The sequence below is a fragment of the Schistosoma haematobium genome, chromosome 4 (genome assembly GCF_000699445.3).
Source record: "Schistosoma haematobium chromosome 4, whole genome shotgun sequence".
NCBI lineage: Eukaryota > Metazoa > Platyhelminthes > Trematoda > Strigeidida > Schistosomatidae > Schistosoma > Schistosoma haematobium.
The window spans coordinates 4,800,526-4,816,393 of record NC_067199.1 but is presented as its reverse complement, the minus strand read 5'-3'; the positions used below and the strand labels follow the sequence as shown (position 1 = coordinate 4,816,393).

Here is a 15,868-nt window from a genome sequence, read left to right as displayed (position 1 = left end):
ACAAGATCATGAATCAACTGAAGTTAAAATATATATATTCATAATGACATTTGGATTCATAGGCTGGCCATCATACGGCCGAAAGTTCGGGAGAGTTCGCTCTCCCTCTCGAAAGGCTTTCACATAGCCACTGACTTCTTGTAGCGTGGTGGTTGTTTACATGAAGGTTATACCTAGGGTAGTTGGAAAACGCTGATGCTGAACCTATGGTGCACATGGGCTACAAGATCCTGAAGAAAAAATGGCGTATGAACCTATTGTTGGTCATCGGTTACCATAAGACTGTGTCTTCGGACGTTGTTACATTGCCTTGTGGATAAGACCTTCAGGTCGAAGGCTCCGTTTGTGACCCCCTAAGAAAACCACTTGTTTCGGCCTGGGCACTCGGGCAGTATCACAGTCCATACACAAATCCAGTGACTGGTGTGTCGCATATGCATTCGGTACCCCCTTGTACCAATATTTATATGTTCAAATAAATGAATAATAATAATAGCGTACTTACAACGAGATTCAAATGTTCACGGCTTAATCTATTCTGCAATCATACATTAACAAATTTTTAATCAAGCCTGGATTTTATTAGTTTCTCATTTTATATCAGTATGTAAAATGACTTATCTATAAACTACACACATAAAACTCCTTTTTTAGGATTCGTTTACTGAATATTGTCTTATTTTATGTATGATCAGGATTTCCTACATACATATGTTCGCTTAAATCATGCTTACAAGAATAATGTCATATTTTTACATGGCAACATACTTAGTTTACTAATAGTTTTTTCGTAAATACTCGTTATGAACTTGAGTATTTGTTATTGAATATCAAATGAAAACATTACATGTTTCAATATACATACATACATACATACATACATACTTACTTACTAACTTACTTACTTGCGCCTGTCATTCCTCGTGGAACCACCAACATTCTCCATCCAACTTTGTCCTAGATAATCCTTTACAGTTGTTATTCATCATTTTCATGTTTGCTTCCAATTCCCGACTCAGTCTATTCCTTGGTTTTCCAGTGTTTTTCTTTTCCTTTCAGGATTCTTAGTTAACAATAAGCTCGTGATGCTGCTGTTTAGGGATACATACAAACATATAATTAGAATAAAAATTATGTTAAGATAATACAGTGCTCAACTCATTAAACATGAAACTTCAATTTAATTAAATACTACTTAATTTAAAATTGTTATGTCCCGACAAGAATAATGAATGGTAACTTTTGGGGTCTATTAATGGACCGATACTAAACGTATATTTCTGTTGTATAATTATTAAGTAACTAAACTATTCATATTCATATTTCTCTTATTTTAAGCTTTATTTCGAACCATAAACTATGATTATACGTTTTACCATTCTTGAGTTATACCCAGTATATTAATTACTACCTCCTTCATTCACAGCCACATCTGTCTAGTTCTTGTACAAATGTTCTCTCATATTTTGTTGGTACGTTGTGGTCTATTTGATTGGTTTATAAACCGAGTATGTTTGAAATATAAAGATTCATATCGCAGAGGCTCGGAATGGTGTTCTGGACTTAACTGTCTGGGCTAGGCGGAAAGCAGGACCAATCAAGACTCTAGACTGCTCGTACGTGTTTTACGCGTCATTGATCCGATCGATAATTCACTGCTCTCTAATCGGCGGTCACAAGTTATAACGAAAATTCATCCAGTTATTATGCGAATAAAATAATAAGAAATTGAATGTTGAAAACAGGTTTATCTTTGGAAATTTTATTACAAATGATGACCCCAATGACATTTTCAATTGGAGACATTCAGTTGTTTATGTCCTGTTTTGTTTATATGTATATCCTATTATTTGCAAAGCAATCAAGTTAGATATGTGACCAACATCTATAAACAATAAAAACCTAATCATATATCCAAATACTAGCCAAAATCTGAAGATATTGAAGTTGGCTAATCAGCATATTATTTTTATTACTATTGCTATTACTATTATTATTACTACTGCTACTACTACTATTATTATTATTATTAGTAGTAGTAGTAGTAGTAGTATTTCCCTCCATATTTATATTTCACAAACAAAATTGATTAATTATTTGTGCAACAACAAACTTGACTATTCCTATCAACATATACATATTAATATCAGAAGTGGTTTTGTGGATATTATATTCTAAATTTCTAATGAGAATTAGTGACCAGTGTCGTTCAATTTCATGGATTAGTTGAAGTTAGACATTAACACCATTTGATGCCTGATCAGTGGTCCGGAGGTCAAGCGCTCGCGCGCGAGACTGATAGGTTCTGTATTGGAATCTCACGAATCAGGATCGTGGATGAGCACTGCTGAGGAGTCTTCATACTGGGACGAAACAGCCTACCAGTGATTCCAGGTTTTCTATGATGGTCTAACTTCAATTGATTCATGATCTTAACCATTAAAATATACATATTACTTAAATTGTGAATCAACAAGTGAATTCATTTTGATGAAATTAAATTTTTTTAATCATTTTAATTATGAAACTCATTATTGAACTTTCCATAAACAAATATAACAATGTAGATTAATGTGGAACAAATGAAATAAATTAATTCTTGATAGGTTAAATTATTAGGTTAAAATCTACAATTGTTTTACATTGACAATTAAATACAACAGTTATTCAAACTAAATGAATGATGTTCTATGCTTTTCATAATATATGATTGTTTAAATGAATTAGTTATCAATTCTAAGGATGAAAACAAGCATAATTTGATCATTTATTTATTATAACAGTTGAACTCACAAATTGATCAATGTTAGAGATTACCATGGAAAACCTGGTAGCACTGAACGGCTGTTTTGATCTAGTATGGGACTCTACAATAATGCTCATCTACAATCTTGATCGCGGGACTCGAACCCAGGAGCTTCAGTCTTGCTGGTGAATGCTATCCATCTCAGATAATGGATGAAGAGTTATGCAAGAGCATAGACCGATCAAAGTTAAGCATTAACACTGTGGGATGCCGGTCGGCTCAGTGGTCTAGGGGCCAAGCGTTCACCCACAAAGCCGTAGGTCATTGATTCGAACCTCGCGTGAGGGATCGTGGATGCCTAATGTTGAGGAGTCCTATACTAGAACGAAACGACCGTCCAGTGATACCAGGTTTTCATTGGTGATCTGGCTTAGATCAACTCATAGTTTCAACCGTTACATTACTACAATCTCCACAAAACCTCAATCTGATAATTTGTTTATTGATATATGAATTTGTATCAAGACAGATTAACAACTGAAATAAATTACCTTATTATATCCCAAATCACATTTCATATTATTCAAAATTAATCAAACATATGAATGTTATTTGATAGTATTCAAGGACTGATTCAGGTAACTTGACGACTCTAGATTGAATTTAACATTATAGAATGTTATTATGCGTCAACATGTGAAATATCAGCTTGTAAGAAACTAAACAATTTCGAAAATTGCCTTATCATTTACCATCTACTGGTTATACTGCTCGTTTACGTGCCAGAATCGAAGAAAACAAAGGAAACCATTTATTTTTTCTTTACAGAAGGACTGACCTGCGTCAACACCTGAACTAAGGATAGGGAGTGAAGTAGTCGAATGAGTTGACAACTTTATTTATCTTGGAAGTCTGATCAGCCCTAATAGGTTAGTGTCTGACGAAATCTCTTCGTGAATTCAGAAATCTCGTTTGGCTTTTGCCAACTTACATCACCTATGGCGAAGGCGAGATATCCGTCTATCAATTAAAAGACGAGTGTACTGTGCGGCGGTTCGTAAGCTACAAGTGTTTGACTACAGATGACTTAGAAGTATTGCCAACATCTGCTGGGATCACCGGGTAAGTAATAGTGAAGTTAGACGTAATGCATTAGGGAATGATGGTAAATCAGTTGATGAAGCTGTGAATCTTCATCGACTGAGATGGTTGGCCCACGTGTTTCGCATGCTTGAACACCGATTACCACGTCGCACAATGCTGACTAGTATTGGGAATGGTTGAAAGAAAGTTGGGGATGGCCAAAAAAACGTGGCATCAGTGCTTGAAGTCAGTAATTATTAGTCTGAGCCATGTTGGTAGATACACACTACTTGGTTGGGGTCCGCGTGACTATCGTAACCAATGGTTAGAGACTCTTGGTGACATGGTTGAGGATCGATCACAGTGCCGTCGGTGTATACACTCTCTGTCTTCTCTTAAACTAAGAGATTAAAATCGCTTCATATCTTTCTTTCTACGACCTAATTCTTTCTTCCTGTACTATATTTTTATACCCAATCTGTCTTTTATATTTTACCACCACTGAATTAACTGCTTTTATGAATCCGGTGTCCATCTTGTTGTGTTAATGCAGTGTGGAAACTTGAACCAATGCATATATATGCCTGGTCCTACGTTGTAGCTGACTGACTGACTGTTTTTTTTCTTTGTTGTTGATTACTCTATCCTAAATAACAATGGTAAGATACAAGTAAATAATACCAGGCGAATATAACTTCACTCCACTGCACAAGAAAATGTCCATCAGGATTTAATAGCTAAGTGGATACCGTGATGGCATTTGAAGCGAATGGTACTGGGTTCGAGTCCCAGAGTGAACATCAATACATATGCAGGTAAATCTAGCTGACAAGTCCCAAATAGGACGAAATGCATATCCTGTATTCCACTGTTAACCACTTTCCATCTTTACTTATAAAGCTTGTGATTTCAGACAAAATCGAGGCAATCAGCACGGAATACACATATGCCAATAAAAGACTGATGATCAATGACAATCCTAAATAACATTAGGAAGATATAAATAAACAACACCAATTGAGTATAACTAAAGAATTTGTTACCTACATATATATATATATATATATATATATACATATATATATATATATAACATATTATGTATAACAGTGACAAAATATTGTAAACGTGATATGAACATATGTTATTCCGAACTAAACTAAAAAGAAACAAACAAACTGTTGTTATGCCAATAATGAACTTTAAATAAATCAAACAAACATTCATTGGTCTTTAGTGTCAACGAATAGAAGATTCAAAATTTAAAAACGAAAAAACTTACCAAAGCGAAAATTTCAAACATGAAACATTAAAATTGAAGTCGGTTGCTATGTCATTAAAAAAAGAAAAATAGAAACATTTTTAAATAACCGCGGAAATCAATATTTTCAATAAGGAACAAACGTATCCCCTTATCATCAAAAAAATAAATAAATCAAAATAGTTGCCAAGTCATGATTTTATTCAATGTTTAAAATATTACAATAATTTCAAATGGGAATAGATTCATTTATATATACATAAATTTTAAAGGTATTTAATGATTAGTCTTTGAATATTAGATGATAACTGAAGGGAAAAAAAAGAAAAACAAGTAGGAATATAGAAATAGACTTTAAACTGAACTAGTACAAATGAATAATAGTAGGCAATAGTCAATGCATATCACATCAAAGTATTGTTTTTGATTGAGATCATGAACCGATTGATGTTAGACCACCGTTGGAAACCTGGAAGCACTGGAAGGCCAACTCGTCCTATTATGGGACTCCTCAACAGTGCGCATATACGACCCCGCTTCGCGGGATTCCAAACCAGCAACTATCAGTCTCGCGCTCGTCGCTTAGCCAATAAGACCACTGAGCCGGTATCCAATGGTGTTGATGTTTAGCTTCAACTAATCCACGAAATCGAGCGACATATCCACCATTGTCATCAGTGAGTTACTACTTCACCACTGACCGGGTTGAACTTCACTGGTCACTGCTTCTCACTAGAACTCCAGGATATATATCTTGAAGCCAGCCAGGACGAAACGGCCGTCCAGTGTTTCCAGGTTTTCCATGGTAGTCTAACTTCAATTGACTCATGATCACAACTGTTTAAAATACACCTTATTTGTTTTTAATTTATAATTACCAATATTACTTACTTACTTACTCCTGTTACTCTCAGTGGAGCATAGGCTGCCAACAATCATTCTCCAACACATCAGGGTTTCCTGTCGACTACCTCCAACCACCATCTAATCTCAATATATAGTGCCCGCAATGTTGAGTCACCTAGACTGGTGACCACAATGCAACATGATTGATAGCATTCGATCTGCACTAAATAAGGACTAGACACGCATGACATTGATCGCCACCCAGTGATAAAAATTATAAACTGATTAATCATTACAAATCCCGTATACTGTTAAGAATTATTTTGGTCATGTTTATTTCTGTGAATCGGTCAGTTTGAACGTTGAAATAATTTAGAAGGTTCCTTAGGTTCATAAGTTACACTTGTGAAATATTCTATCTTCAAATGTAATTCTTCCATTTAAAATTTATGAATATACTATTTATTTAAAAATGGTTCTATCATCATCGAATAGGTTTGTAGATATTATTATCAAGGTTTGAACTCGATAGTTATTCTGAAGAAGAGGCTTACTTTAAGTTACGAAACATCAGAAGTATAGTTTTTCTACTTATTAGAATTTAGGTTTATTTGGTCTATTTGAAAAATGAAGTTCTAGTTTATCAATGTATGCAGTCAAATAAATAACTATTCACAGTCAAGAATCATCAATTAATCTTGCCAAACTGACTTCATAACTCTCACCATATCCTAAATGTAAATTTACAAAAGATAAATCCAAAAACCTTCCACTGTATATAAAAATATTACACTATTATTTCACCTAGTTTTGAATGAAACATATATAAGATATCAAATTTACATCACTGACTTGAAATGATCATCTTCATTTCAGACATGTATTTTTCAATTCACTAATTTCAGTCTTAAGATATTTCGCGCGTAATTTTAATTTTCAAAGTAACTTATATCGATTATCAAGTTGTCTCTTGCCGATCAAATAGTTTTTCTCACTATTCTTTATAAATTGTATAAGGAGATAAATGCCCTGGTACGGCTGACAGTGTGGAGAGTCAGCTCCTCCTCTCCAAATTCTCTCACACGGCCACGAGCATACAACCACTGCCGGGAAAGTCCTGCTCACTGCATTCTTGCAACACGGGTATTGTTTAAGAAGTTGAGAGGACGAAAAGTGGATGTCCGGCGCTTTAACCGGCTTGTTAGACACGGAGAGTCAACCTAGGGGAGTTGGAAAACCTTGATTCCAAATCAATGATGCACATCGACTCAAGGATTCTGAAGGAAAAAATGGCATATCAACTAATCCTTGGTCACTGGCTACCATGGGACTGCATCTCTACGTTGCTCCACTACCTTGTGGATTAGACCTCTAGGTCGAAGACTCCGGGTGTGGCCCCTCCCCATGAAAACCACTTTTTCGGTCTGTGCACCTGGGCAGTATCCCAGCCGTCACACAAATCGAATGATTTATATGGTGCATATTTATTTGGTGCCTTCTTGTACCAACGGCTATGTGTTTAAATGGGTTTCAAAGTAATGAGTCGCTAACTAACTTCCGACTCAAATTCAGCACCTCACAGAAGGTAATATGAAAATAAATAGTTTCATTACGATAATTAGTGTATATAATCAAATTGGGTTCGGGTTATAAAGAGAGTGGACAAATCAATGAGTACATTAGATGGGGTTGAATTTTCATACTACATACACTTCTGTTCTATTATATCCTCATATCACTAGAATGATAAGCAATAAAGTATTTTAGGTTCAGTCTCACAGATAGATTATAAAATGTTACTTCAGTGTTGCAGATGAATGCGAAATATCATGTCGTGGATTTATTGCACATAGACGTTAATACTATTGGATGACGGTTCAGTGATCTAGAAGTTAAGTGTTCCCACGGAAGTTCCGCGTTTGGAATCGTGGATACACAGCTAAGGAATCTCATACTAGAACAAATAAAAATGTAATTTTAAACTGTTATATCTATAGTTTAGATTCTTCACATACCGCCTATGATTTAACACTTGAATGCTAGAACACTCCCAAGTCGCTAATGAGAGAACAGAAGACATGTGAAACGAACAGTGTCAAATATGATACAAAACTGTCAAGTATTTATAATTTTTAGTGAAAATGAAATCATCATTATTGTCCTCTAATCCACATACAGGTGGTTATTAGCATTTGTACAATAAGAAAGCTTCACTTAGGGATTCTGGAATATCTTCGTCACTTTCTGAACTCCTTACAGCTTCCTCAAGTTCACCTATGAACTGTCCTCACAAAAACAAACTATGAGTAATGGGAACAATCTATGATATTTACAATCAAATTGATGATGATGATTATTATTATATCATAATATAATTGTTTTTTCTTTTTAATTTTATTTTAAAGATGAACCATTTCTTTGCTTATTGGATATTGTACCAATTAAAAATGACAAATCACAAGTTGTTCTATTTCTTGTATCTCATAAAGAGTTATCACCTGATCGACATGGACGAAGTAAGTGTATATATATTGTTGATAGGGGAAAATGTACTTTTCTTTTAGGATTCTTTTAATTTGATAATTTATTTCATAATAAGTTGTACAAAAGTTATCAGAATGAGTTTTGTGGAGATTTTAGAAATTTCACTGATTGAAATCATGAGTCAATTGAAGCTAGAACACCATGGAGAACATGGAAGTATTGGATGGCCGTTTCGTCCTAGTATGGGAGCCTTCAACAATGCGCATCCATGATCCCGCACCCCATGAGATTCCAACCCAGGACCTATCAGCTTCGCGTCAGGCTCTTAGCCAACTAGACCACTTAACCGGTATCCAACGGTCCCAGCAGTGTCGAGTCACCTAGACTGGTGGCCACATTGCAACATGATCGATAGCATTCGATCTGCACTAATAAGGACTAGACAAGCACGACATTGATCACCACCCAGTGATCAATCAATTGTGGTATCCAACGGTGTTAATATCTAACTTCAACCTATCCAATCAGTTGAAGAATGGAATGTACGTGTGTGTGTGCGCGTTATTTTACAACAGCTACGGATACCAATTAAAGTCTATTGTGAATATCAGTATCATTTATAACTTCATTTCACTCAAGAATGATTACTATAGTGATATTATGGTGATTATCATTATTATTCATTTGTTTGAACATATAAATATTGGTACAAAAGGGTATCAAATACATAGGCGCCACACAAGTCACTGGATTTGTGTGTGGACTGTGATACTGCATGGGTGGCTAAACCAAAATACGTGGTTTTCTTAGGGGGTCACAACCAGAGCCATCGACCTGAAGGTCTGATCCACAAGGCTGTGGAGCAACATCAAGAGATGTAGTCTCATGGTAACTGGTGACCGATAGTTGATTCCTATGCGATTTTTTCCTTCAGGATACTGGAGCCCCATATGCACCATTGGTTTGAAATCAGCGTTTTCCCCCATATGTGGATCCTTTGTACCTACAAACCCGGTTAAAACACCGGACATCCACTTTTCGTCCTCTCAACAACACCTCTACTGAGAGGAGGCAGTGATTAGAACTTCTCTGTCAGAGGACTTTTATGCGTGGCTATGTGAGAGCATTTCGAGAGAGAGAGAAACTTTACCCACCATTGGCTGTACCAGAGTATTTGGAGGCAATTCAATAATCACAAATATTCATACTGTGGTTTATACTACTTATGTCAACATAAGTTGCATTTAACACCATTAGCAGAAGGTTGGGAAGATGGAATTGAAGAGAACGGGAATAGAGAATAATTGTTATGGGAATGAAGGAACGATGAAGTTCGAGACAACAGATAGAGGATTTATAAATGAATTATCGAACTTATGCTTTCTCATTTTACCAACGGACTCTTTAACTTTATATAGAGATGCAATCAGATGTTGTCACCTGTGTTCTCGTTCATTACAATACTACTGTTTACCAGAATGCGTTTTGTGGAGAGTTTTAGAAATTTCACAGGTTGAAATCATCAGTCAGTTGAAGCTAGACCACCATTGAAAACCTAGAAGCACTGGCTGGCCGTTTCGTCCTGGTATGGGACTCCTCAGCAGTGCACATCCACGATGGTGTACGGAGGCGCAACTTCGTGGATTGGTTGAAGTTAGACATTAACACCGTTGCATCCCGGCTCAGTGGTCTAGTGTTTAAGTGCTCGCGCGCGAAGCCAGTAGGTCCTGGGTCCGAGCCCCGCGTGGTGCGGGATCGTGGATGCGCACTGTTGAGGAGTCCCATACCAGGACGAATCGGCCGTCCAGTGCTTTCAGGTTTTCAATGGTGGTCTAGCTTCAACTGACTCATGATTTCAACTACTGTTTACCATTAGCTCTTAATGACTACTTTCAAAGTAAATTACTGAAATTCAAATGGTACGTCAAATTAAATTATGTAATTAATCAAATCGTTTTCGATATTAACATTAGACACGTGTCAACTGGCTTGTAAAACAAATATCTTTAAGTCTATATTTAGTGATCTAGGTGTATCTTACTTTTTATAGGAACTGTGACTTGATGTAGTTAATCTACTACTATGTAATAATAAGTAAACGTTAATAACCAATGAAAATAATACATAATATTAATGAATACTGAATAATGAATTGATTGTTTTGAGTATCTATCTACTACTCTTTACTATCTAAATAGTTATCAAATTTCTTGTCATCATCCAATCCAAATCAGTAGTATAGTAATGTTTCTATAAAGTTTTAAAGTAATAATACACATTGCATCATGATAATATTTGGTTACCAATCAGAACTAATATCTGATCCATTAAGTGAAGATATTCTACACACAAAAAAACTACTTGTCGACTTTTCCAAATAACATTCCTTTATAATCCGAAAGGGTAAGTTTGTGAAGATTTTAATAATTTAATAATTGAATTCATGATACAAAGAAACAAGCTATAAAGGAATGTATATGATGTACTGCTGAGGAGTCCCATACTAGAACGAAACGGCTATTCAGTGTTTTTCCAGATTTTCCATGATGGTCTAGTTTCAACTGACTGATGAATTCAATTACTAAATTCTTTGATAACTTAAAACTGGAGTAAAATACATCCCTTGATTGTTTCCAATCTTACAACATTTATTGTAATGAGTTCTGAAATGAAACTAACATTGTAAATAAGTATTGACAATAGTATATATCAGAAGGGTTTTTTGTGAATATTATAGTGATCTCAATAATTGAAATTACGAATCAGTTGAAGTTGGACGGCCGTTTTGTCTTAGTATGCAACTCTTCCGCAGTACGCAACCCACGACCCCGCCTAGCGAGGTTCCAATCCAGGACTTATTATTCTCGGGCACAAACGCATAAACTATAGAACACTGAGCCGCTCGACATCCAACAGTGTTAATATCTAATTTCAACTAATCCATGAAATTGAGTGACACATCCACCATTGTCATCAGTGAGCTAAGATCTCACAACAAACCCAGTTGAACTCCACTGATCACTACTTCACACTAGAACTCCAGGATATACCTGTTGAAGCCAGTCACTAGTGCGCATATGTTGATTTAACGTCAGAGAGTGTTTAAGTGTTGAGATCATGAGTCAATTAAAGCTAAACCATCATGGAAAACTTGGAAGCACTTAAACGGCCGTTTCGTCCTACTGTGTGAGATTCCTCATCAGTGCACATCCACGATTACATAACATAACATTTATGACTTACCAATAAAATATTGATGAATATCCTTCATCTTTTTATGAAGTTATATTAATTCAGTTAATTTAATAAAGTTTTATATACCAAATATTTTTCAAAATATAAATGGGATACATAAAATTTTATTGTTTTTTAGTGATGACAACAATGCACTTATTCATGTGAGAACATTTCGAGAACGAGAGCTAACTCTCCCCGCTCACGACCGTACCAGGACATTTGAGGGCTAGATATAGTAGACTATCTAATGATGAGAGGTCAAAATCATACATAATTGAATGAATTTATTAATGAAATAAATTCATCAACAATAAATAACTGATAATTATTAGAATGATTATTTAGCTAGCGGTCGACCTTATGTAATATGAAACAAAACAACCGATTATTAACAGCTAATCTCGTTATTATCTAGCTCTTAGTGTTGTTCAGATCTTATTGACGAAGTTGAATTTGGATTAATTTACTTAACATAGTGTTCGTGTACTGAACAAACAGGACTTTACTTACCAGTAAGTGGTCAATCAGCATTATAACTTGAGTATGATATGAGACTATTCGTATAATTAAGTTGAGTCCTTTTAGGTATTATTCAATTAATTTGATTTTAAGAGGCAATTAATTATCTCTCGTCTGAATAAAGGAACGATTTAACAAACGTAGATTGTCAACAATCCGGAACTTACATATTCCTGTTACACATCGTAATATAGCATAGACCAACCACCAGCATTCTCCATCAAACTATGTCCTAGACAATCTTTCCCAGTTATTCACAGTTGCAATTCATCCTGTTTATATCTACTTCCAATTCTCAACACAGTGTGTTCTTTGGCCATCCACTTTTCCATTTCCGTTCACGATTCCAAGTTGGTGCTTTCATCGTGATGCAGTTTGATGATTACCTCAATCGATATCCTATCCACTTCCAATGTCTTTTCCGAATTTCTTCTTCAGTTGGAAATTAGTTTGTTCTTTTCCACAGTAGGCTCTTGCTGATATTATTCGGTCATTGGAAAATGAGTATCTTGTGTAGACAATTGTTTATAAACACTTTTACCACTTTGTTGATGGTTGCAGTAGTTTCTACGTTTCAGCTCCGCATAGTAGGACTGTCTTGACACTCTTATCAAAGATGATGATTTTGATATTGGCCTGCAGACAGTTGTTTTGAATTCCATATATTTTTCACTCGTAGAAATGCGGCCCTTGTCTTTCTAATCTTTGCCATAACGAGTGTTTCAAACTCTTCTTGTTAATAGTTACTGCGGTCCAGGTACGTGAAACTTTCCACCTTTTCCAGGGTTTCTACATTATTTGTGATCGGGATAATGTTCTATATATTGAGGCCTACTGATTCAGTGACTTCTGCTACACTGTTTGTGTTGACCTGCATTTGTTGGTGTATACGGCATAGAAGAGCTAGGCCATCTGTGAAATCTAAATCATCTAGTTGCATGCAAGCTATTCAATGTATTCCATGCTTCTGAAATTCGAAAGTCTTTATAATCCAGTAACCGTAGAGGTAAATAATCCCACTAAATGAATTGTTTAAAATATATCTAACAAATAATATTAAAAGCGGTAATTTTTATCGACTTATTTAATGTAAGATGACCTGTCAAGAACAAAACTGGTTATCTTTTTCAAACTCAAGATTCATAATTTTCTACTCATATCCAATCTTCACTTACTCAAGATGAACTACACATCCCGCAACAACTTTCTACAACATCAAGCTATAATATTATACTTATTTTAAGTGATATTCATAGTTCTAAACAAAATAAATTACCTTATGTTTATTCACTTAGATTTAATTTATTATTTTTTTTATAGTTTCTGATCAATCAATCAATCAATTCATAATCAAAGAGGGGTTTTGTGGATATTATAGTAATTTTGATGGTTGAGATCATGAATCAGCTGAAGCTAGACCAACATGAAAAACCTTGAAGCACTGGACAGCCATTTAGTCCTAGCATGAATGTACAATGCTGAGGAGTCCCACAGTGGGAAGAAACGGTCATCCAGTGCATACAGGTTTTCCATGGTGGTCTAGATTCAATTGATTCATGAACTCAACTATTGAAATTACTATAATATTCATAAAATAACCTTCTGATACTAACCAACATATGCTCACTAGTGACTGACTTCAACAGGTATATCCTGGAGTTCTAGTGAGAAGTAGTGATCAGTCGAGTTCAACTAGGTCTCTTGAGAGATCTTAGCTCACTGATGACAATGGTGGATGTGTTGCTCAATTTCATGGATTAGTTGAAATTAGATATTAACACTGTTGGATGTCGAGCGGCTCAGTGGTCTATGGTTTAAGCGTTCGTGCGCGAGACCGATAGGTTCTGGGTCGGAATCTCATGAGTCGGGATCGTGGATGCGCATTGTTAAGGAGTCCCACAATAAGACGAAGTGTCCATCTAGTGCTTCCAAGTTTCCAACGGTGGAAACACTGAGCGGTCGTTTCGTCCTATTGTAGGACTCCTCAACATTGCACATCTACGATCCCGCCTCATGAGAATCTAGAACCTGTCGATCTCGCGTTCGCGCGCGGGAAGTTTTACTTTCTTGAATAATGCAGATTTAGTTCGGCATTAAACGTCCATCAAATTGTTATATGAACTATCCTAGATAAAATATGTAATAATTATACTAATTACATTATCACACAAGATTAACTCATATGAAATGACTAAATTAAATATCTCTACTTTAGGTAATTGATCAGTCAGATTGAAACATCTTTATTCCAGCTACTACACAATATAACTAGTTCGACTAGATAATTTACTAAGTTGTTAGATCAATTACCTTGAAGCGTTTTCAGAATTATCAACATACAAGGACACAACTTGTTTACATATCGTTGTGAAACGTTTACTATTCAATAGTTTAAAACAAATTTATGAGTTCAGAAAGCGTTAGTTGTCAGCATTGGACATCCACTATCCCTTACGTGGGACTCGAACCGACGAACGCCTAACCTTTAGACCACTGAACCGTCATCCAACAGCGGATAGCACTAAGATGGATCTCCTGGAGCTCCCGTGAGAAACCGTGACCAGTGAAATTCAACCGTGTCTTTTGTAAGGTAGTTAGTCACAGAAGACAATAGTGGACCGTAGCACAATATCGTGGATTGACTAAAGTTAAACATTAACACCGTTGTATACAAGCTCAGTGATCTAGAGTTTAATCATTCGTACTCGAAACTGTAGGTTATGTGTTCGAGTCCTACATGAGGAATCGTGGATGCTTACATACTTATATCATACTTGGACAAAACGTTCAACCAATGTTTTTAGATTTTCAATATTACTCTAACATTGATTCGTTCATGATATCAATCTAAATCACCAATCTTCATATCTCTATACTGACATTTTTTCAATTAATTAAAAATTAAAAAACCATGACTATTGTTTTATCATCTAGTGTAAATATTATAGTTTATGTCATTACATTGCTCAATTTATTGACATATATCAAAGTAATGAATCTTTACATTAGCAAACATTTTGTGGATCAGTTTGTTATAAATGATCATCAATTGTTATATCCATCCAAGCAACAACAACAAAAAAAAACAGAAACAAAAACGTACGTCAAGATCAGCTAAATTTTTGATTACCTCTAACCTGTTTGGAAACTAAGACCATTGGAACTGTTTTTGTGTGTGTGCGTGTGTGTTGTGTTTTTCTCCAACATATACACTGATAATGGTAACTATGTTTCATAAATATACATCAGGAAATTAATTTTACTTCACTCATCTATCATTATCAACCATCTTAAAGAATTTTTAATTTAATGATATATTCAATCATCCATACTACTTATATCAACTTGAATAGATTACTATTAATTTACGATTATATTTTATATTGTGTTTACAAATTAACTAAATGGATATTAAAGACTAGGAAGAACTACAAAACAGATTTTATTCATATATATAAAGCTTATAGTAAGTAGGAAATGAAACAAGAGCGGCGAAGTAGTGGGATTAGACAACATTCCAGAAGAGACACTGAAAGTAAACGTAGCAGTAACTGCAAAGATATTCAACATTCTCTTCAACAAGATTTGGGATAAAGAATAAGTACCAAAAGACTGGAAAGAAAAACATCTGATCAAGATACTAAAGGAAGGCGATCTAAGCAAGTATGAGAACTATAGAAGCATCACTATTC

The 15,868-nt window shown here is 35.2% G+C and overlaps 1 protein-coding gene across 1 annotated transcript in view; it reads left to right on the top strand.

Moving 5' to 3' along the window:
• Window positions 1-15,868, top strand: part of KCNH8_1 (Potassium voltage-gated channel sub H member 8) — a 130,372-nt gene that overhangs the window by 49,012 nt on the left and 65,492 nt on the right. Inside the window, exon 3 of the mRNA XM_051215501.1 lies at window positions 8,342-8,452. Coding sequence (XP_051066011.1) covers window positions 8,342-8,452 — 111 coding nt within the window. The remainder of the gene's footprint in view (window positions 1-8,341; window positions 8,453-15,868) is intronic.